Source organism: Anastrepha ludens, chromosome 4, assembly GCF_028408465.1.
Source record: "Anastrepha ludens isolate Willacy chromosome 4, idAnaLude1.1, whole genome shotgun sequence".
NCBI classification, from domain to species: Eukaryota; Metazoa; Arthropoda; class Insecta; order Diptera; family Tephritidae; genus Anastrepha; species Anastrepha ludens.
This window is the reverse complement of record NC_071500.1, coordinates 11784863-11808646: the sequence shown is the minus strand read 5'-3', so window position 1 is coordinate 11808646 and position 23784 is coordinate 11784863. Positions and strand designations below refer to the sequence as shown.

Genomic DNA, 23784 nt, shown 5'->3' with positions numbered 1-23784 from the left:
ATTTACTCGCATTCCAATAAAGAATTTACCGTCAACGTAAATTTAAAATCATCTTCAATATCGAACCACCAGTCCTCTCCAGCGGGTTGAATAACACCACGACAGCCGGAACTAGATGGGCAATGGCTAATATCAAATTTGCCACTGTATTGATTTTTGGCGGTGGTCAGCGTGTAGAGCACGTTGTATTTTGGATGATGTGGCTGATAGTATTTCACTAAAATGACATATCGGCCCGGCTCACTCACTTTCGAGCTGCAAGTGATGCGACAATGATTATATTTTATTGCCTTTCGAAGGGATATACAATAAATATGAACTTACTCAATAACAATTGTGCTTGTGGCTTCTTTATTGTCCAAAAATACTAGTTTTACACGCTCATCCAGTGCCGCGTACGGTGGCTTATTGTCATCAATGCGGTCTTCATGATCAGTTTCAAACTCGATTTTCTTCGAATCGGGTACGGAGCGGAATTTGGGTGCGGCACATTGATTATTATGGGTTACGCAAACAGGACTTGGTTCGATATAGTCGATGGACCACTTATCAACTGGTATAGCCGTCACTGAGATGATCGCAACACGTCCAAAATCCTCATAGTCGGTCTAAAGGATAACAACAAAAAATATTTGCGTACTTTTCTTCATGAAAACTCAATATCGCCACAACTTACGCTAACAATAACCGGTTTAAGATCATCTTTGGAGATGTAAAATGGCTTCTCGCGACTGTTTTCGTCGATGATAGGCGTGCGGCAGGCCATTGAATATAGACATGGGTATAAGGTGGTAGTACCGTAATCATCTTCATTATTGCCCAAACGTAGCTTCACAAAATATGGTTCTGCCAATTCGCGCACACTCACATAGTCAATTACAAAAATATAACGTCCACTATGCGGCACATCGACAATATAGTTAAGATCGCGCTGAGTATCGCTGATAACTGGAATATCACCCACATGACCAATAATCGCTAAATGCTCGGGATCGTCGTACACTTCGGTGGGATTGGTGGGTTTACCGTTGGCGCCGACAATGAATGGTGTGGTAGAGGGTTGGAAGCTAGATGGAAATTCGTAATATGCATATATTAATTATGAAACTATGCAGAAATACAAAACTTACTCTTCCACGGAGGCATATTTGTAATGACGACAAAGCTCCATATTGCCCAACTCGCAAGGGTTTGTGATCTTGCGTGTCAAGACCGAGGCTTCATAGTAAGCTGCTGGCAACAGCACGAAATAATCTAGCATCACATTCTTGCTTGCCTTAGTTGTAAAGGTATAACGGGAGCCTGGATCCAACACGATGGGTGATGGCTTATTGCCTTTAACACCAGAGACAGTAACGAATTGTGGTGAGGTGGTTGGGCGCAACAACACTTTGACGCTAGAGAAAAAAATTACAGTTATACTTTTAAAGTACTTAGTATTCCTGCATTTATGCGCTCACTTTTGATCAACCTCTAGTGGATTTTCCGACTGGATTAGTATGCTCGCAGTCACATTGAATGGATTTTGATTCACATATCTTATTACGATGCGATACACTGAAGATTTCTTCACCATAAACTCATTACGCACTTCATTCTGTATATCATTGAAGACCGCATAGCCCTTGCTACTGAATCCGGGGAAGACATTCTCATCGTATTGATAGCGCACTTGTGCACCCGATGGCTGTGCGCCTTCCTCGTATTCATATTGGAATTGGTGTAGTGTAGGGAAGTAATGCGTGGTAAGTGGTTGTGTGCAACCACGTCCAGTCACACGAGGATGACATCTACACTGACCGGTTAATTTGTCGCACTCGTTATGCTCCGAACCGCCTACATCACAACTACAGTCCTTGCAACCAAACAATGATGAGCCATCCAGATCATAGGTACCATCCTTACACTCCTTACAGGTACGTCCTTGGGTGTGCGGTTTGCATGTACATTGTCCCGATTTAGATAGGCAAGTGTCCAGTGCGGCAATAGTACCATCAGTCCAACAGTCACAAACTTCGCAACCGTCCGGATTGCTGGTGTTTAAATTCCAGTACAGTGGTTTGCACTCATTACAAATGCGCCCAGTTACACGCTCCTTGCACTGGCACAATTCACCAACCGGCACTGAACCACAGCCAGCAAACTTGTCAATTACACCAGCCGGATCACAGTTGCAATCCTCACAGCTGGGGAAATTATAAAAACCTTCTTTACAGGAGTCACAAAGTTTTCCGCCGAAATTGGGGAAACAAGAACATTGTCCGTCCGCATTACAGGTCACACCTTCAGAGCCGTGCACGTCGCAGTTGCAGGCTGAAATTGTAATAAACGAATGGATTTTAAAACTTATGGTAAAACGAGCCGATCACTAAAAATACTCACGCAAGCATTCCGGATAGCTGTAGTAGCCAGCGCTGCAAAGTGTGCATTGTTTGCCGGCGAAGTTGAGTAAACAGTTGCACTTGCCAGTGTTGTCGCAGGTGATAGCCGTGCTGCCTTGTGATGAACAGTTGCATGGCTTACACTCGGGGTAGTCATAGTAACCGGGGAGACACATGTCACAACGTGGTCCACCAAAACCTTCGCGACAAATGCATTGGCCTGACTCCTTGTTACAGATTTCCGATTCGGTGCCTTGAATGTCGCAATCGCAATCTGTGGTAGTTGATGAGAGAAAAGTTGATAAGTATGAAATGAATTGGAGGTTGTGCGAAAAATGTTTTAGTAATATAGTATAAAAGTCGACCTCGGCAGATTAGAGGCTGAGACGGACTAGAGACGGAAATCACCGGAAAAGGAAATGAGATGTAAGTCAACGAGGACGCGGCTGATGCTAGTCGTATATGGTCACTTTAGAAATGGGAATTGGGAATTGGGACAAAAACCGGCAGTGACTATAACAGAGAAAGTTAAAGCCCGAGGCGAACTAGAGACAGAAATCACCGGAAACGGAAACGGGTGTGAAATGAAAATCAACGAGTTCGAGGCTGATACGAGACGGATATAGTCAAAAAGTGTAAGTCATTAGAAGCTGACAAAAACCGGCAGTGACTATAACAGAGAAAATTACAGCCTGAGACGGACTAGAGACAGAAATCACCGAAATCGGAATTGGCCGAAATAAGACGAACGTCAGTGGAGATAAGGCTGATTCCAGGCGGATATTGTCAAGAAACGGAAATTATTAGAAGTGGAAGTTGATAACGCGGAATTGACCGGAAAAAAGTGAAGACAGGAATCAGAAGTGACTAAAACTAAGCCTGATTTGAGGCGGGCATTGTCAAGAATCGCAAGTTATTAGACATAGAAATTGACAAGAACTGGCAGTGACTAAAACCAGGAAAATTAGAGTTGTGAGGTGAAGTAGAAATGGAAATCACTTTAAATGGAAAAGGAAATGAGATCAAAATCAACGAGTTCGGGGCTGATGCGAGACGGATATAGTCAAGAAGTGTAAGTCATTAGAAGCTGACAAAAACCGGCAGTGATTATAACAGAGAAAATTACAGCCCGAGGCGGACTAGAGACAGAAATCACCGGAAACGGAAATGGACGAAATAAGACGAACGTCTGATTCGAGGCGGCCATTGTCAAGAAGCGCAAGTTATTAGGCTTGGAAATTGACAAGAACCGGGCAGTGACTAAAAACAAGGAAAATTACAGTTCTGAGGTGGAGTAGAAATGGAAATCACTGGAAATGGAAGTATAAATGAAGCGGAAGTGAGCTTAAATAGGGCTGACAAGAGGCCGTTATGGACAAGCAGCGGAAGAATTGGCATACCAATTGTCATCTCGCAGATTTTAGTAAATATTTTGTGCGCACTGCGGACAGGATACATTAAATGATAAAAAGAAAAAAGTATTTTCTAAAAAATGTCACCTCTTAGCAGGCGTTGATAAACTTCCGTGTGACCTTCAGCCGAAAGTGGGATAAAACTCTAGGATCCTCCATTTTTAGGACCACACCAATACTTGCACCATTGATTGGAGAAGAAGCTCGGGTAAATTACATGCGCTAATCCATGTAAGAGCGGTTCGAAATGGAATTAAAGAAGCCGAATGTGAGGTGTGGAATGTGACATCGCTGAACTGTCTGCCGCAGCTTCGATAGTTGGAACCAGTTCAGAAATATCCAATTTTCGATAACTCTACCGCATAGAACCGACTGAATTTGCCCAATGGACTGAGTTATGTTGGCTTTGAGAGCATCGCTTGATTGCCGATAAGCCTGCACAGTATAAAATTACACGATCTTAGTGGTCGATTCAAGTTCCCCCTGCGAAATATGGCCACCATCAAACAGGTCATGCTTCGCTGATATGCTCAATGGGGTAAATTCCTATGATGATTTGGCATCGGCGAAATGAGAAATTGTGCGAGTTTTATGCATTTGCACATGCCCGGCTCTAGCCAGAAGCAGAAACCGATTTTTAAAATCCTACTTCTTAACGAATATAGATAATCTATACACTTTAGGTATCAACAACCTTTTACGCTTTGTCAAAAGCTCAGGATGATTCAATATGGAAAGGGAAATGTAGCCCGGCCCCTGCGGCTCACAACGGACCCATTCCGTGGTCTAAGTGGCATCGTTGTCTCTATGTGTGATGCGGCTGCCAAACCTACCTACCTACCTTTATTCACGGCATGAACTACATTACCGAAAGGATATTTCGGTTGTCACTTAATGGATCGGAACAGAAAGCAAACGAAGTATTTTGGTTTTCAACCTCAAAGAATTTTTGCGCTTCCCCACTTCCTCTAGTGTGGCTACAGATCTTAGACGAAGAAGAAGCCAAATACATTGAGATATCTTTAACAGCTCACAATCGATAGCGTTATGCGTGTATACTATTCGGTAGAGTCCATGCGGAGGTTTGCTATTGCCTGCCGGGCGCGACCGCTTTTGGAATAATCTTTTGCATCATTTATTGTTTCACGGGCTAGAGTCGGTTTCGTGCGTTATTGTGCTACGAGTGATGCTAATTTTGTTATTTTAAAAACAATGAATCCAAAAGAATTTCGTGTTTTAATTTTACACTGCTTCTTGATGGGAAAAAAACAAAAATGCCGTTCAAGCGAAGCAATGGCTTGGAAAGCATTATAGAGACTCCACTCCATCAACAACAATAAAACGGTGATTTGCTGACTTCAAATGTTGTCGCAGATGCACCGCGCAATGGACGTCCAAATGAGGCGGTAACACCAGAAAACGTCAAAAAAAATCCACGAAATCGTTTTGAAAAATCGAAAAGTGAAGTTGCATGAGTTAGCTGGCACGGTAAAGATATCGAACGAACGTGTTGGCTTTACATTGCATGCGCAAAACTGGCAATTTGGCAAAACTAGCTAAATGGAGCATTAAATTGCTCCCACATCCACCGTAGTCAACAGACTTGGCTCCCAGCAACTACTGACTGTTCGCTTACCTAAAAAAAATCCTTGCCGGTAAGAAATTTCGCTCGAATGAAGAGGTTATCGCTGAAACTTGAGGCAAAAGATAAATCGTTCTACAAAAGTGGTATTAAAATGTTAAAGCGGCGCTGGAATAATTGCGTTGTTCTCGATGGAAATTACGTTGTTGAATAAAGCTAATTTTGAACAAAAACAAAACGTGTTTTCTTCGTTAGGCCCAGGACTTTTCAACCCAAGAGTTATATGCCTGTATAGACAACAAAGTCTCACTATGAAAAAAAAAAACTTACAAAAACGTCACTAAATTAGCCCTATCTTCCAAATAGATAAATAAATTACCAAGACGCTATTGCCGTGTGGAGTAGCGTGTCTACCATCTGCTGCATCCCAAGTTGGCAGCTAGGGAAATACTCGGTAGGGGGGGTAGGGGGGAAATAATGTTTAACTATCATCAGGCTGGGATAGTAGGGCTAGCAACCTACTTATTCGAATCCTAATTGCTAACGAATCGTCAAATTCACAGCCTCGTATAAAGAATCGGCAACCCTCGTTGACAACTTTTGGCTATCGAACAAAGGCTAAGATTGGCTTTTGACGCTCTATGCTCCATAAGGAGTTAAAGGAAAACATATACATACATACATATATTAATTGTTGCTTAATTGCACAAACTTACATTGGCACTTGGGATAGTTGTAGTAGCCGTCTTTGCAGTGCTCGCAACGTTCACCTCCAAAACTGCTTAAACACTTACATTGGCCCGTTTGCACATCGCAGTCATTGCTGATTGAGCCAATCTTATTGCATTGGCAAGCTAAAATATTTTGTTGAATAAATTGATTTAAAAACTCGTAGCATAGAAAAAATCTCTATTCCGTATACGCACCTTTGCATTCGGGGAAAGCATAGAAACCTTCAGCGCACTGTTTGCAATAATGGCCAGCGAAATTAATCTTGCACGGGCATTCTCCATTGATCGCCTCACAATGATAGCCATCGGTGCCGTTCAAGTTGCACTCACACTCACGGCAATTGGGATAGCCGTAGTAGCCATAGGCACAAGAGTCACAGTTCGGTGGCTGGAACGCCTTGCGACATTCGCAGCGTCCCGTTTGCTCCTCACAATGGCCGGTCGAAAAGAAATAGTCACAGTTGCAAGCTGCAATTAAATGTTTTTGTTACTTTTGCCTTACAACAGGAACTTTCATACAGTGTATGAAAAGATGCACACTTACGTTGACAGACGTCAGTCTCGTTCCAGGATTTGCCGAACGGACGATAGAATTTGCCTTTGCATTTGTTGCAGTTAATGCCCTCTGTATTGTGTTGACAGTTCTTGCAAACGCCGCCACCATCGTAGCGCCCATGAATATCCAACGACAAACCTTTGAGATCCACCTCCTCGTCGTAATCGCATTCGTTAGTGTGGCCATGACAATTACAAGCTGGGAAAAATATAAAATAAATCAATAATTCGTATTTATAATATTCTGCCGCCAGACAAACTTACGTTCACATTCGAAGGGTCGCGCGTTAGTATTTTGGCGCCATTTCTTCTGTTCGAAACCGGGGCAACACTCGTTACATTGTATGCCGCAGGTGCGATGCTGACAGCGACAAGCCAAAATTCGTACTGGACTCTTCAGATCCTTCACATCGCAAGTGTCCGCATGACCGTTACACATGCAACGACCACCGATCGAGATATCTTTGATTGAATAGAAGTAACGACGCGTAACTGTGGGATCCTGTCGCGCCACCGACATCAAATGGCCGAGCAAATTTTTGGTACGCAACAAGCGTATGCGCACATTTGTGGCACGTGTCCACTCCTGCAACACCGTCGAATTGAAATAGTTCGAAGCCGAGGGACGATCATTCAGCAACATGACTGGAATTTCGCCATTCTCCAATGGCACGATACGCGAGAATTCCGTTGAACAGATGACATCATCATCACGTGTGATTGGCTTGTAGGAGTCTTTGCCGAAATAGGTAATGCAATCGTGTACGGAGTCGGAGAAATGCATCCATGGCGTCCAAGACTTGCCGTAATCGCTGGACTTTTCCAGTGTCCACAGACCGGGGCGAGGCGAATTGCCCATGCGAATGAATAGGTAGGCGACATGGAACTCCTGTTGATATAAGCATTGCAAACGTGTTTTTAAGTATGTGTATATATATGTGTGTATGTACATATGTATGTATGTATGCATGTATGTACATATATGTACAAAAACTACAATTTTTGTGCTCTGCACTGTTACACACACCTGTACAGCCAGGCATTTGTATTTGCGGACATATTCGGCGGCAGCAAACGACAGATAGATCAGTGCGAGTAAACGAGATTATCAAGCAAAAGCGTTGCATACTTCTAGGCATGCCAGAAAAGTGTTTCGTTAATTCAGTAACAGTTTGTGTACGCTACTATCGGTAGTGATAACTCTGAAGCATAATTGCCAAATTGGTGCTCAAGATTCAGTGCTTTTTGAAAATTAAAACGCCAAAAAAAAATTTTGAGGTGCCTAGTGCCGTTTTTAGTCTTTTTTTTACTCATTTACAATTTACATGAATTTCTCATAGATAATTGAAATAAAGGGTTTTCCAATAAGAGGTGTTATTTTGATATTCAAAGAAAAATGCTATTTTTTAATTTAAAAGATCTGATGTTTATTTTATTATAAAGAGGAAAGTATGCCGTTAATAGTGGAAAATAACATCAGGCAAATACAGGACAATATCCTTTTCATGAAATTTTCCATAACCGAATTGCAAAGTGGTTGCCCTATGTCCTCGATAGCCTCACGAATTCCATCTTTGAGGTCTTGAATCGACCCTGGGCTGTTGGCGTACACCTTCTCTTTCACGTGGCCCCAAAGAAAAAAGTCACAAGATGTTAAATCACAAAATCTCGGTGGCCGATTGTGATCACCTCTTCGAGAGATAACACGGTCCGAAAACTTTTCCCGTAAAAGATCAATGGTTTCGTTGCTTGTATGGCACGTAGCGCCGTCTTGTTGAAAATAAACGTTGTCCAAATCAATACCATCCAATTCCGGCCGTAAAAAATTGACAATCAATCTCTCCATTCATTCATAACACCTGTTATTGGAAAACCCTTTATTTAAAACTTGGACGTGGATGAAGAAATATTAATCTCATACAATCGAAGGTACAGATCAGATGTAGCTCCATTTCTTCATGTCGTATTTCGGGAAACCTATGGCCACAGTACAATAGACGCAAGACGCAGATAGTCCTAAGTACTCCAAGCCATCCAATTTACAAACTTGTAGCTGTGCCTACCGGTCATTATGGAGCATTTTCTTTGTAAATGTCCGGATGTGGCATGTTGGGTGCACCTCTCTTCGACAGCCTGTGCCAGCACTTTAACCTAAATTCCATCAACATTCTCCGTTACAACAACAACTCTGGATGACTGTAGATATTTGCTCGATGGAGGTCTCATAATAGCATAAAAAAATCGCTTTAGTGCTAGTTGGAGAGTGCCAGTCTGGTACTTCAACCATTTCCCCTATCTACCTACAAGGCTCTCATCATGCCGGTCCTATTGTATGGCGCAGAAGCTTGGACGATGACAACATCCGATGAAGCGACGCTTGGAGTGTTCGAGAGAAAGATTCTGCGTAAGATTTTTGGACCTTTGCACGTTGGTGACGGCGAATATTGCAATAATTATAATGCAGGAATTAAAATGCAGAAACAAGTTTTGATAATTTGTTTGTTTCTTATTTGGTTGGTTGGTTTAAGGGTGACCCCGCATCGGAGTGCCACATAGACCGCAAGTTGGGTCCGTTGTGTTGCCCTAGAGCTCATTATATTATATGATTTCCCCACCTAACCGAGGTTTTTATTATAGATTTTGGTCCAAAATATTAATTCGTTTCGAGAATTTAATGAGAGATTCGATTTTCAGGTCCGAGAGTAAGATTGTCTAATGTTGGAGAGCCTAGAAGAGCGAGTCGACTTCTGGCTAGACCGGGACAACTGCACAGCAAATGTCTAATCGACACTTCCTCATCTTCGTCCTCACAGTATATGCAGAGGTCGTTTTGAGGAACCCCGAGCCGACGTGCGTGAGTGCCCAAAAGACAGTGGCCGGTGATAAGAGATATTATATGCCTTAGTTCGTATTTCGAAAGACTAATAAGGGTTTTTGTCTGTTTCAGATTGTAGGATGGCCAGATTTGTCTGGTCGTAACGCAAGTAGTTTCCACTCGCCACCTCCGATCAGCAATGCTGGGAAATTCTCGATCAATGAGCATTTTACATGTTGAGAGCGGAATGTGGATTGTGGGTAAATTACTAACATTTGATTGCGCAGCTACAGCTCTTGCGAGCTCATCAGCTTTGCAGTTACCTTCGAATCCACTGTGACCCAGTATCCAGATAACTTGGACAGAATTCTGAACACTTATCTCGTTAAGAGATAAGAGACAGGATCGAAGATCGAACCACATCTGAGTGGGTATAAGAGGAGCTGAGTGCTCGAACGGCCGCTTGACTGTCAGTGAAAAAGCGGATATCCTCTAGTGATATTCTTTTTTCTAAGATAGTTTTCGCAGCATACCAGATAGCGCATACTTCCGCTTGGAATACACTACAGTAGTCGGGTAATCTAAATGATAGATTGATGTGAGGGGAATTGGAAAAGATTCCAAATCCCACTTTGCCGTCTTGTTTTGAACCATCTGTATATATAATCAGAGGGCCATCGATTTCGGTAAGATTTGTCTTCCATTCTTCCCTGGTTGGGAGTGAACAGGAGAATAGCAAGGGTGGTGATGGAAGACTTACATGATAGTCTATGTCGGAAGAGATAACAGTGTTCCTGTTTCTTATTTAATTTTAATAAGTTTTTATTTTTTCATTTTAATTATTTTATATAATTAATTATAAATGTTAAAATTAATTTATAATTAATTATTAAAATATACTTCCTAATTCTTCAAAAAACATCTATAAATCGAAGTGGCAAACTTATGCGAATTTCGCAAAAAAAATTCAATAAATTTTGCCGAAAATCTAAAATTTTCAATAAGAAACTTTAGACAAATTTCGAGTATCCAGAGTTATAGCCAAATGAATTTTGGTATGATAAAGTACAAAATGATTTCTGAAATGAATTTTTCCTGGCGGTCCCTTTCTCGTGCAAAGTAAGCTTTAAATTAGATAAATACGCTGTAAATTTTATGTTTGATAATTTTTTATTTACTTATTTTTTACACCTGATCCCCAAAAAAACAAGTTTTTCATAAAAGTAGTTCGTAAAAATTAATTTTCAAAATTAAAATTAAATTACACTAATAAAAACCAAAACTTTGTTATGCTTAAAATGTATTAAAAAAAAGAACAAATAAAACTTTTTTTGATAAAAATCGAAAAAACCGGTTGCATCGATTAAAAATTAGTTTCTACACATAAAAAAACAGCATCAGCACTCTATGATTTAGAGCCGACTTTAACTAGACCATAACTAACGCCATTCTTCCAGATAATTTTGAACTTTTTAAACTCCTAGAACTTTAGCCATGCGCCATGCGCAACCAGAACCAAGCAAAGCGCACAAGAAACGCAAACCTCACAATCGCTTTAGGTAAACTACGAAGTCATTAAAAATTTAGAAAATATTCGCATTTTTTTCTGCTTTGTTTACTCATCAATTTAAATTGACTAAATTAATTTGCAGCGAAGCAAACCAACTGAAATTGTTTAACGAAATATTCGTGTGTATATGTATGCAAATATACCTATACATACATACGAGTGTATGAAACATATATATGTGTGTGCATGCAATTACCCTGCAGGAAAAATACGAACTAACCGAAATACGAAAATTTGTATAATCTATTGTAAGTACCTTTAAAAATTGCGTACCTTTAGCAGCTTCTACTTAATAATAAAAACGTTATTAAAAAAAGACACCATGTCATAATAAAATAGACTATTTTGCAGCCACTGCATAAGTTTGGCCATACAAAAACTTGCTGCCCGGTTCTGTTTGCAAACTTTTTTCAGTTTTCGCTGCAGCGCAAGTGACAGTGAAACCACGTAATAAACCCTAAAAGACAGTGCTGAGCACTTTCGACAAAAATTCCAACACATTTACAAGTATGTTAATAGTCTCTAGTGCATGCGCATTATCAGAATGGCATATACAACATTTTTTAATGGGGAAATCAAATATTTCATTTGATATTCCTTTCCCCCAGGCGGTGTGGATTCTATCTCTCTCACACCAATAGCAATTTCATATAAGTGGCAAGGCAACTCATTTGCATGCTTACAATGTGGCTGCTCTGAAGAAAGTGCTAGTATGAAATTTTGTTGTGTTTATTTATGGTCGCCACAGCCGAATGAGTAGATGCTTGGCTAACATTTGAAGAAAATTCGTGAGTTCGAATCTCCGTAGATGAAACACCAAATTTATATGTAAGAAATTTCTAATGTATACAAAAGATAATATTATTAATTTTATATATTTGTAAGTAAAACATTTTATGATAACGAAGGAGTTGAGGAGTTTTTGTCATTACTGCTGATTACTTTTTAAGGCAAATGAGTAGTTTTTATCGTCAGTGCTGATTACTTTCTGATAAATTTTTGATCGTTTCCACGACAGTGGGTTCTGCGTTACCGAAACGACCCGGATTTATAACCGGCCAAGGCCTGCCACTCCAGCAGCATTCCCCCTATGTAAATATGGGGAATGTTTATCCTGCTACAACAACAACAACATTACTTTTTGATAACGAAAATGAGAGGTATGATTATGAGTGCTGAGAAGTTTGTAATGACGACAATGAGGAGTTTAGTTGTCAGCAGTTATTACATTGTGAATGTCTTGCCTTTAGAGCATAGTAGATATATTTTTCAGTTAAAATTGGTGCTATTGGTAAAAGAGAGATAGAATATCACACCGACAAGGGGAAACTATCAGAACTTTCCCATGGCTAGAACGAAAATGTGTAGTTTAATGAGGAAAGTGATGATGATAATATGAGTGATTATATGATAGTCAGCTGTCTTGTAGAGAAAATCTTATTCTTGGAAAAGAAGAGAGTAGCAACGATCTGCACGACAAATTAAATATAAATTTATAAAATAAATAAATAAATAAAAAAATAAAATATATAAACAAAAAGCCCAGCTCGCTACATACTTACAGGCGAGAAGAGAATTTAGCGTAACTCGCCCTCTCATTTTTTCCTCAGTGTAGTTTAGAATTATTTCTACTAATAAATCTTTTTTTCATATAAACATTAGCATCTGCTCAACATGTGCCCAAGTAGCTGATATTTGTGTGAAGTGAGTAGTTGGCATATGAACTAATTTGTTGTAGATATGTACGCAAGTAACAGTAAAACAAGCAACAGCTTTTAGCGTAAATCGGCGAAACTAGCCAAGACAAATATTATCGGCCACATAAAATGCCATGTGGTAAAGAAGGAAAGAAATCGAATGTAAAAACAATACAAGTAAGGGAGTGTTAAATTAGGGCCGGTCCTAACTTTATATACCCGCGCAAATTTTATCAAAATTCTATTTATTACAAAAAGCCTACTATGATACAAGAAAACGTAAAGGTCAAGCTGCATCTGGTACCACTAAGGACCAATAGGTCTACGTGATGGCCTTCAGTTAGCCAGGTCAACCTAACCTAACCTATTTGAGGGGACTGTTAATTTTGGAATCAAAAAACTCATAGACAAAGAGTTTTATAGTTTGTTAAATTAAACGGACGGCCAGAAATTTAATCTGAACATATGAAATGTAGGCGTAGTTTTCATCCGATCTCTATAATATTTGCATACATACCAGGTTGTTCAATAAGTTTTGCGGTTCGATAAGAGAGAGCATTGTTACTAGCCTAATTTGTTTATTATTATTATTTTTTTGTTATGTTGGTACACTCTTCATATGAACGTATGGGAAGATTAATCTCAATCTGTCAATTCATTCTTTGATTGCAAGCCATTTAGTACCGACATGCCACAGTATTTTCTACATACAATGGAAAAAATCAAGTATCGTGCAGTGACTGAATTTTTATTTTTGAAAGGTTTAAAAGCAACGAAATTTTGTGAAAACTTTTCGCCATCAATTAGTACAGCAGAAAGACGGGTTGCTGAATTTAAGCCTGGTCGTACAAACCTTGAAGACGATCCACGTCAAGGACGTCCAAACAACACCGACAGCAATAACACCAGAAATCGTAGATAAATACAGGAAATCGTATTGGAAAATCGTCGAGTAACTGAAAGAGATTTCGTAGAAGCCCCAGGCATCTCATTGAGCAGTGTAAGCAATATTTCGACTGAAGTATTGAGTTTCAGAAAGCTGTGTGCACAATGGGTGCCGCATTGACTAACAATAAAAAAAACAACACATCCAAAACCGACTTAATCAGACACATTTTGAGCCTTTTCGAAAGAATAAAGCGGATTTTGTGCGTCAATTCATAACTATGGATGAGACTTGGGCCTATCACCATGATTCTAAATCAAAACAGAAGGCTAAAGAGTGGTGCGAACGTGGTGCTTCGGCTTCGAAACGAGTTCGTGTCCAGAAATTGAGGTATCAGCAAAAAAGGCGTTAGCATCAGTTTTTTGGGATGCGAAAGGAATTGCATTCATGAATTACTTGCAAACTGGTAAAACAATAAATTCTGAGTATTATTATTACCTTTTAGACCAACTGAAGGGAAAAATTCGTGAAAAAGGCCCACTTTGCAAAAGAGAAAAAAATATTTTTCATCAGCACAGTACACCGCGTCACAAGAGCGTTTTGACAATGGCTAAAATCCATGAATTAAAGTTTGAATTTTGGAGCATCCAGTGTATACACCAGATTTGACTTTTAGCAACTTCCATCTGTTTCCAGACCTAAAAAAATGCATGCGTGGAGAGCGTTTTTCATCAAATGATGAGGTCATAACAGCTGTGGAAGCGTATTTTGCAGTCCTTCCAGATTTTCACTTGAGGGATGTAATTCATAATCTCGTTGGAAGAAGTTTACTGATGCGCAGGCAGACTATACTGAATACTAAAGTGCATTTCAAACCATAAAATGGTTTTTTCTTATCGAACTATAAAACCTATTGAACAACCTAGTACATACATATGTGGCATCTAAATGAGGGCGAGGGCAGTGTGTGTGCCAAGTACGGGCAAGTTTTATGAAGTCCTCATTGAGGTACACGCATTTATTCAAAAATAGGTGTGGCACCTTCAGTTTTCCAATTTTCTTTTTTTCGTGTTAATTTTTTTGACTTAGTCATTTTTAACAAATTTCAAGTAATCTTGTTTCATTTATAAAAGAGATATCACTTTTTTCTGCTTTGGTAAATAACCTTATATGGGAGGTGGGCGCGGACACGCGACACTTTTTGCGGTAACGATTTTCCAATAGCTTCAAAAGCAAGAATGACAAAAACAAGATGGCGCCCATCAGAGAGTGCGTGACGTCATAGTCGTGTAGTTGAGCAGTGTTGCCAACCATTTGCTCTCCGCAATAAATTTAGTGCTTTTTTATACCCAAAGGGCGAACATTTTTAAGTTTGGTGTTTGCTTCTCTTTTTAATTCATTTAAAGGTACCAATATTGTAAGTTAAAAGAAAAGTGTATAATTAAAACAAAAAAGGTTAAAAAGAGTCACTCTTGCATTTAAATATTTAAATATTGAAAATTTGTAAATCTTATAGAATTTAATGTTTTGAAAGTGCACATCTAATTTTTGCTACTTTTGAGGTTAAGCAACACTACTAGGTTTTCGATTACACCAAAGAATTTTCTTAGTTTAACTAATTTTAGATGAACCAGTACAAAGTGCAATGCGTGAGAGGAGCTCCAGTAGAGAAGGCTCTAACTTTCTTAAAATACAATAATTTTTTGAAAATTATGCGAGGTCAAGTTAAAATATTTAGGTTTTAGATTCACCACTTCTTTGTTCATCAGAGATTTCCGCTGCTCGTCAAGCGAAAAATTAATATTATACATATGTGAAGGCAACAACGATTTAGCTATGATTAGCGACTTTGTTTATATCCGCTTAGCTCACAAGTGTCAAGTAACGGGAGCTTTTTTAAGAGCTTGAGAACTTAAAATGATAATACAAAACAAAAATTTTGTTGGAACTATTTTTCGTATTATAATCTGGTCGAGTGGCATTTTTTTTTTTTTTGTGAATGATATTCGGCATATCGCCGCCGCGACCAAGTGGGCCCTGATATCACTCGTTTGCATGGCCCATTCGATCAGCCCAACTTTTAACTACTTTTTCCAATAAATCTGAATAATAAATCCAAATGAGCCCAATCAGCAAACAGGGCAATGCAAGCGATGGTCACTTGGCTTCAATTCTTGCACTATCTGCATTTTATGGGCACGGAAGCCAAGATCCTTACGTAAAATTTTCCTCGTAGTCGAAGGACAAAGGCCAAAAAGTTGAGTTCGTCGACGACGAATCGGCATTTCGGCATTTTCTTCAACATTTCGCTCTTTGAACTTCGTGAACAGATTTTTTTTTTCCAAAATAAATTTCTGCAATTTGGAAACATTATTCTGGTATTAAATGACGATTAACCGAACTATATATATATCTATTATATATATAATTGGCGCTTACGCCCTTTTTTTGGGTGTTTGACCGAGCTCCTCCTCTTATTTGTGGCGTGCGTCTTGATGCTTTCCACAAATGGAGGGACCTACAGTTTCAAGCCGACTCCGAACGGCGGATATTTTTATGAGGAGCTTTTTCATGGCAGAAATACACTCGTAGGTTTGCCATTACCTGCCGAGGGGCGACCGCTATTAGAAAAATGTTTTTCTTCATTTTGATGCTTCAACGAGATTCGAACCTACGTTGCTCTCTGAATTCCTGATGGTAGTCACGCACCAACCCATTCTGCTACAGCGGCCGCCGAACCGAACTTTACTGAACAGAAATGTCGGCACAGTTTGGCATTCTCGTCTGTCAAACCATAATTATCGATATCGATAGTTCAAATACAGCTAAAAAAAAACACCCGAAATAACTAGGCATATTTCTTATTATTATATTTTGCATACTTTCAGGCGGGATACTTTGAAAAGCAATGGAATTGCATAACATTTTTTCGAAATGCTAATATTGCAGTGCTGCCAAATCATAAGCAACCTTGGTTTCAAGAGAAGTTTTTTGTTTTATTCACTACCCGCTAAGAGTTGGTGAATCGAAAGCGGCTCTAAACCACTCGTTTACTGGAAGAACTTCATAACTTAAAAAATGAAAAGATCGAGAAAAACGGCTGCAAAAGTTTTCAATTTACTATGCCTCCACGAACCCTTATAAGTCTTTGGAAACACGAACTAAGGCATATAATATCTCTCATCACCGGTCACTGCCTTTTGGGCACTCACGCACGTCGGCTCGGGGTTCCTCAAAACGACCTGTGCAGATACTGCGAGGACGAAGATGAGGAAGTATCGAGCAGACACTTGCTGTGCAGTTGTCCCGGTCTAGCCAGAAGTCGACTCGGTCTTCTTGGCTCTCCAACAATTGACAATCTTTCAGTACTCTCGAACCTGAAAATCGAATCTCTCATCAAATTCTCGAAACGAATTAATATCTTTGACCAAAATCTACAATAAAAATCTCGGTTAGGTGGGGAAATCATATAACATAATGAGCTCTAGGGCAACACAACGGACCCAACTTGCGGTCTATGTGGCACTCCGATGCGGGGTCACCCTTAAACCAACCAACCATGCCTCCATAAGTAAAAGTAAAGAGACGTTTCCTTCTAATGAAATACTGTTAATATATCGATATCTCCATAAATTGGTGTGCGGCTCAAAAATTTAGAGTATTTTTAGAAATCTTGTTTTTTTTCAATAAAAAAATGAAAAACGATATTTAAATATTTTAGGATTTTTAATTAACTTATTTTACATCCAAACACGATTTTTTTTTTTTAATTTTAAAAATTTTAAAAACGGCGCCAAAGTTTACGCTCCCGAAGAATTGGACCTGGACGGTGTTGTCCATTTTGGCTCTTCTATTTATTTGAAACACAAAAACCAAAAAAATATTAATCAGTATGTCAGTAGCTATGTCTCGTGAAATGAAATGGTTGAAGTGCCAGTCCGGTACTCCTCAAGTAGCACCAAAGCGCCATTTTTAAAGATACATATGTCCCGTACTAGAATGAAAAAAAGAAAAACAAAATTCACAAAACGGCGCGGTTTTGAATTTGACACTCTAAAAATCGGGCGTTTTTTTTTAGGTTTTTAGTCAAAAAATACGAAATAATTGCAGTAATAATATGATTCTAGTACGGGTAGTACGATAGCCATTGATGTTGTGAATAACATATTAAAATTTCAGACGATTCGATTGAATAGTTTTTTTTTGCTTTGATAAGACCAGGCCGAAAAACGCCGTTTCGAGATAAATGAGTTTAAAATTTGAGGTGGCAGGAGCGTGAGTTATATATATTTTCTCTTTTCTTTTTATATATTGTATATTACTGTTACAACATATTCGCACTCTCCCCAACTTCCACATTCCCAACCTCCCACACTCATACACCACATTCTCTCATATTTCCACACTTCCCCACACCACTTCCAACAACTCTAAACTTTCTCCCCACTTAACTTAAGTGAGATAAGATTTTGTATATTTTGAATAAATCAGTCTTGTTCTAACGCTCATTCCATCTATACATTTAACTCGCGCGGACCGCTCTCTACCTAGTTATAGGGCTGTAGAAGCTATAATATTGGGAATTCTTCTTCTTAATTGGCGCGATAACCGCTTACGCGATTTTGGCCGAGTTTAACAAAGCGCGCCAGTCGTTTCTTTCTCGTGCTAACCTGCGCCAGTTAGACACACCAAGTGAAGCCAAGTCCTTCTCCACCTGATCTTTCCAACGCAGAGGAGGCCTTCCTCTTCCTCTGCTACCACCAGCTGGTACCGCATCGAATACTTTCAAAGCCGGAGCGTTTGTATCCATTCGGACGACATGACCCAGCCAACGAAGCCGCTGGATCTTTATTCGCTGCGCTATGTCTATGTCTCCGTAAAGCTCATACAGCTCATCGTTCCATCGTCTGCGATATTCGCCGTTGCCAACGTGCAAAGGTCCAAAAATCTTACGCAGAATCTTTCTCTCGAACACTCCAAGCGTCGCTTCATCGGATGTTGTCATCGTCCACGCTTCTGCGCCATACGTTAGGACGGGCATGATGAGAGTCTTGTAGAGTGTTAGTTTTGTTCGTCGAGAGAGAAATTCACAGTATATTCTTAAGATACTCTACTTTGGAAATATCGAAAAATCAAAAAATTGGTTTTTTGAAATTTCTAGACCACCGAGACGGGCGAGAGAGTGGTCATTCCTGCTTGCTCAAAAAAAAATTTTAATTATTATTTTTTTTTGTTATAACACTCTTAAATGATAAAAAAGATTATTTTTCCATCCATCTGACTACTCCTAACCCCTTAGCGTAGTCAGTTCAGCCACTAAAATTGCTTGCAACAAAAAACATCTCGTACTTGAACTAGAAAATATGCGCGACTCGATTTTAATTTATGCACAATAGAATTTGCACTGCAGTCGCGTAGCGTATCTACATACACACTTACATACAAACATATGTATAAGCGCATGCATTACAAATCATTTTTCTAAAACTATTTCTTGCAGTGTGTATGTAGGCGCCAAATAAGCTTAACGCACTCCAACTTTATACACAATTCACTTTAATAAACAAATAATTGTCTGCTGTTTAGTATATTTTCTTTTTCAGCAGCAAACGCTCGCCGGCAGTACAAAAAAAAAAAAATTTATACATATACGTATGTATGTGCATACAAACGCGCCGAATGATGAGATCATTGGCACACTCCAGCCGAACAGTAAAAGTTGAATTGAGCCACAGCGCTCCAGCTACTCAACGTCAAAATTATTTAGAATGCTATGAGTAAAGAGCTAATTTGGAATGCACATACACTCTGTGCGAAATAATAGCAATGGCATTAGTCGGAATTTCAACCGAAGGAAAGTAGTTATCAACGCAAAATACTGTACTAAGAATTTTTAATACCAATGCAGTGTAAGAAGCAATCGGATTCCGGCGAGCCCTCAAAAACAGTTGGTACGACGAGGAATGTCATGCTGCCGCCGAAAGAAAAGATGCTGCCTATAGAGCCACGCTGTGATCGGGCGCAACGCGAGCCATGTGGGATCGCTACAGAGAGCTAAGAAAGGAAGATAGACGTATTATCCGAAAGAAGAAACGAGAGGCCAAAATACGTGCGTGAGAGGAGCTTGAAATGCTGGCCAATAGGAACAACGCCCGAAAATTCTACCAGAAAGTTCGGCGGCTTACAGAAGGTTTCAAGACCGGGGCGTTTTCCTGTAAGAACAAAGACGGCGATCTAGTGACTGACGTCCAGAGCAATCTTAAATTATGGAGGGAACACTTCTCTGCTAAATAGTGATAGCTGCGCATGTCACAGAGAATGTGAAGATCCCGATACCCCAATCGAAATTGACGTTCCGCTACCCGACCATGACGAGGTGAGAATAGCGATAACGCGACTAAAGAAAAACAAAGCTGCGGGCGCAGACGGACTGCCGGCTGAGCTATTCAAACATGGCGGCGAGGAGCTGGTAAGATGCATGCATCAGCGCTTATAAGCATTTTTGTAGAAGATTTTCTCGAAAGTGTACGCAAGAGATTCAGTCAATCCGAGCTATTAAAGGTATATTGGCATATGTATGTATGTACATATAAGCTAAAGTAAGCAAAAACCGTGGCCAATAAATTTTAATATTTATTATTCACATACAGGTTCAATTGAGAACGAAGAAGAATCAACTGAAATTATTATGTATGTAAATATATTTGGAAATTAAAAATAATATGTCAAACACCCTTCCATTGATGTATTCGACATTTTTTGTTGAAGAACAAAAGTGGAGAAATATTCTTTAATCCAGAATAGCTGATGACATCAAAAAAAATGTTAAACAAGGCATTTTTCCCCTCTCTCTCTTTCGTTTATTTTGGATTCGTTATAGAGAATATTAACGGTATAGTATTACCGCTAACTTCTCTTTATGCTGCACAAGCACATTCAGCATATACAATTACAATACAATTTAACCAATGAACAAAATGCAAAACAAACAAAAACAAAACCGAAAAAAGTATTCCTACTCAGTCATATAAAGCAGGCGGATTAATTATTGCCATTTGGCGGCAGTTAAAAGAAGCTATAAAAAACATATTTTGCTGCAATATTTTTTTCATTTTTTACATGATTCGTACTGCACTGTAATTAAAACTGTGGCATGAGATAAGAGCAAAGGCCTTCGGCGGATGCGTAGCTTTTCATGTGGATGCCATGGCAATCTCCATGGCGTGCATTTGTAATTTTGCATGTGTATGTGCATTTTTGTGCATAATTATGTAGATGCATACGTTCATATGTATGTAGGTACATGTGTATGCTTGGATGGCTGTTTGTTTGCCCACTTCAACGATAATTGCTTGCGTTGGCGTTAAAAATTACTTTACACCATCTATACCGCTATCTTGTTGCATTTTAACGCGTCTGTGGCATGCCACTCGATTACTGTTATGTCTAGTAGTTAAACATGTATGTATGTGTGTGTGAACATACACACAGATGTACATTCATACGTATCTGTGAATTTTTGACAAACCAGAAAGTGAAATGATCTCAGTTTTCGCTTTACACAGATCAACAAGCAACGATAAGCGAAAAAAAAAATTTAAAAAAAATGCTTAAAACAAAAAATATTAAAAAATATTTTTTAGTATTAAAATAGCGTCTTAATATATACTTGCAAATTATTTACTATTAATATTCGTCAAGGTGACAAAAATTAATATTCCGATTTTGTTTTCGAGCACCTTTTTGAGTAAATAAAAAAATGATTTCGGGTGTTGGAAATCTTTATCTCCATCGCATGTCTGTTTGTATACTGCAACTGTCTAGTTCACAACTGTCCAATATGATTGACGTATGACGCCATTTGCAAAAATTATAAATCTTCTTATGGGATGACTAATTTTGCGCCACCTTGTATTAAACCCCAGAAATTTTGTGCTTTACGGTAACAAGTGCTTTACGACTTCTTTTTTCAAAGGTCCATAGATATTATTTTTGTTCAAAAACCGGTAGCTCTTCAATTGCCGTGCATTCATACGATTTTCAACATTTTTTTTTTTTTACTTATGTTGCTAAATCTTTAGTTTGCTTTTGAGGTTATTAAAAGTTACTTATGTTTTGGTGCACTTAGCGATTTATTTCTTAGCAAAATTATGGTTCCAAGTATGCCTTTATTTTCTAAAAAGAATAAATAAACTTAGGAATCCTTTCAGGAAAACCGGCTGGTAATGAATTGCAACACTTTTGGTGTATTTTATCAGAACTCCATTCCTAGCGCTAGGCGCTTTATTCAGCTGTAATATTTATCTACCACAAGCGACTTATTTTATTCACAAATTTGTTGAGAATCGAATCCAGGTACCCTCTGTGGTCCGTCAACTATGGTGGCATGCCACACTCTAACGGTAAATGACGCTACTAGTTACGTAAGCGAAAAAGTGTCGTTTCGCAGTAGATTAAAATGGCTTCCAAATCAGAACCAAATGGCGAAGCACTTCTCTAGGAGAGGCATCTCTGTAAGTGTCTGCAGCGACAACAAAGCTGCGCTCATGGCCTTAGACAGCCTCCCAACCACTTCAAGGGTAGTCGAGTCCTGTAAATCCAGGCTGAACTATGTAGGTAGACATAATATCCTGATGCTAACATGGGTCTGTGACTCTTTAGCTAGGAGTATTTAGCCAAAGAAGTTGGCTTCAGAGCCCGTTCTGCCACTCCCTGCTGCAGCCATCAAAGCCACGGCTAGCAAACGGGTTACTTTAACCTACAAGCGAGCCTGGCAGGCTGAAAGAGGCTGCAGATGGACTAAACTGATATTACCTGTCATGTCTGATCGACTGTCGCAGATCCTCCAATCATTAAACAGAAGGAATTGTAGGCAGCTGGTTGGACTGATGACGGCGAAGCACATGGGAGAAATACATGGAAAATGTAGGCATCTCAGACAGTGCACTCTGCCCAGCGTGTGGAGAAGAGGATGAGGCGACGGTCCACTTTCTGTGCGTCTGCCCGGCCTTCGCTCGAATCAGACTTGAGGTCTCCTCTGGCACTGATGTGTTAAGAAGCAACAACCTTGGCACCACAAGATCTACTCAGATTTCTTCGGCGGTCGGGTAGATTTAAAGAAAATTAAAAAAGAAATTGCAGTTCAATAGACTTAACGTTGTCTGATGTCTATCCCGACAAAAAAAAAAAAAACAACTTCACTAGTTTTGCGTGACTTCTTTCCTAGTAGCAGGTCAATAGTTAGTTCTATTTCTGACATTCCTAAGTAAATCAATTAACCAAACTTTTGTCGCTTGGCACGACAGTCTGGTCTACGTCACCGAAAGCATTTGGCTTTACGTGCATATATCTAGCCAAAGACTATTTAAATTTGGGAGGTTGAATTAGTTTTAAAGGTGACACACAGATGGCGCTATTTATCACTTTATCGAGTTGGCAATACTGAATATATATTCATGACAAAGCCTCATCCCTAGGCTTTGTTTATCAGTATCTGTCATTTCGCTGAAGTATAAACAACGCAGTGTTTTCGTGCTCCGAGTATGTCAACTTTCGTGCCGTCGAAACGCAATTTGCGGGAAGCTTTGCTTTTCTGCTTCAATTTGAAAAAAATACAGCCCAAGCCCGTGAATTGCTTCAGGAGGCCTACCCAGACCATACTCCGTCGATTTCAACATGTGAGTACTGGTTTCGACGATTCAAAAGTGGTGATTTTCACACCGAAGACAAGGAGCGTCTTGGCAAGCCCAAAAAGTTCGAGGACGCGGAATTGGGGGAATTGGTAAACGAGGACTAGTGCCAAACCCAAGAAGAGCTTGCTGAATCATTGGGCGTTGATAAATCAACCGTTTGCAAGCGTCTAAAAGCGATGGGAATGATCCAAAAGCAAGGACATTGGGTCCCGTACGAGTTGAAGCTGCGCGACGTCGAACGGCGAGTTTTTACGTGCGAATTGCTGATCGAGCGACAAAATCGGAAGGGTTTTTTGCATCGGGTGGTGACTGGCGACGAAAAATGGATCCACTACGATAACCCAAAACGCAAAAAATCATGGGGTTTGCCCGGCCACGCATCAACGTCGACGGCCAAGCAGAATATTCACGGCAAGAAAATCATGCTCTGCATTTGGTGGGATCAGGTCGGCGTCGTATATTT

The 23784-nt window shown here is 39.6% G+C and overlaps 1 protein-coding gene across 1 annotated transcript in view; it reads right to left on the bottom strand.

Annotated features, from left to right (window-relative positions):
- Window positions 1-23784, bottom strand: part of LOC128862099 (laminin subunit alpha) — a 48174-nt gene that overhangs the window by 7940 nt on the left and 16450 nt on the right. Inside the window, exons 3-12 of the mRNA XM_054100527.1 lie at window positions 6926-7550; window positions 6651-6860; window positions 6302-6574; window positions 6092-6229; window positions 2383-2655; window positions 1461-2313; window positions 1131-1397; window positions 677-1067; window positions 325-608; window positions 30-255 (exon numbers count right to left, since the gene is read on the bottom strand). Coding sequence (XP_053956502.1) covers window positions 30-255; window positions 325-608; window positions 677-1067; window positions 1131-1397; window positions 1461-2313; window positions 2383-2655; window positions 6092-6229; window positions 6302-6574; window positions 6651-6860; window positions 6926-7550 — 3540 coding nt within the window. The remainder of the gene's footprint in view (window positions 1-29; window positions 256-324; window positions 609-676; window positions 1068-1130; window positions 1398-1460; window positions 2314-2382; window positions 2656-6091; window positions 6230-6301; window positions 6575-6650; window positions 6861-6925; window positions 7551-23784) is intronic.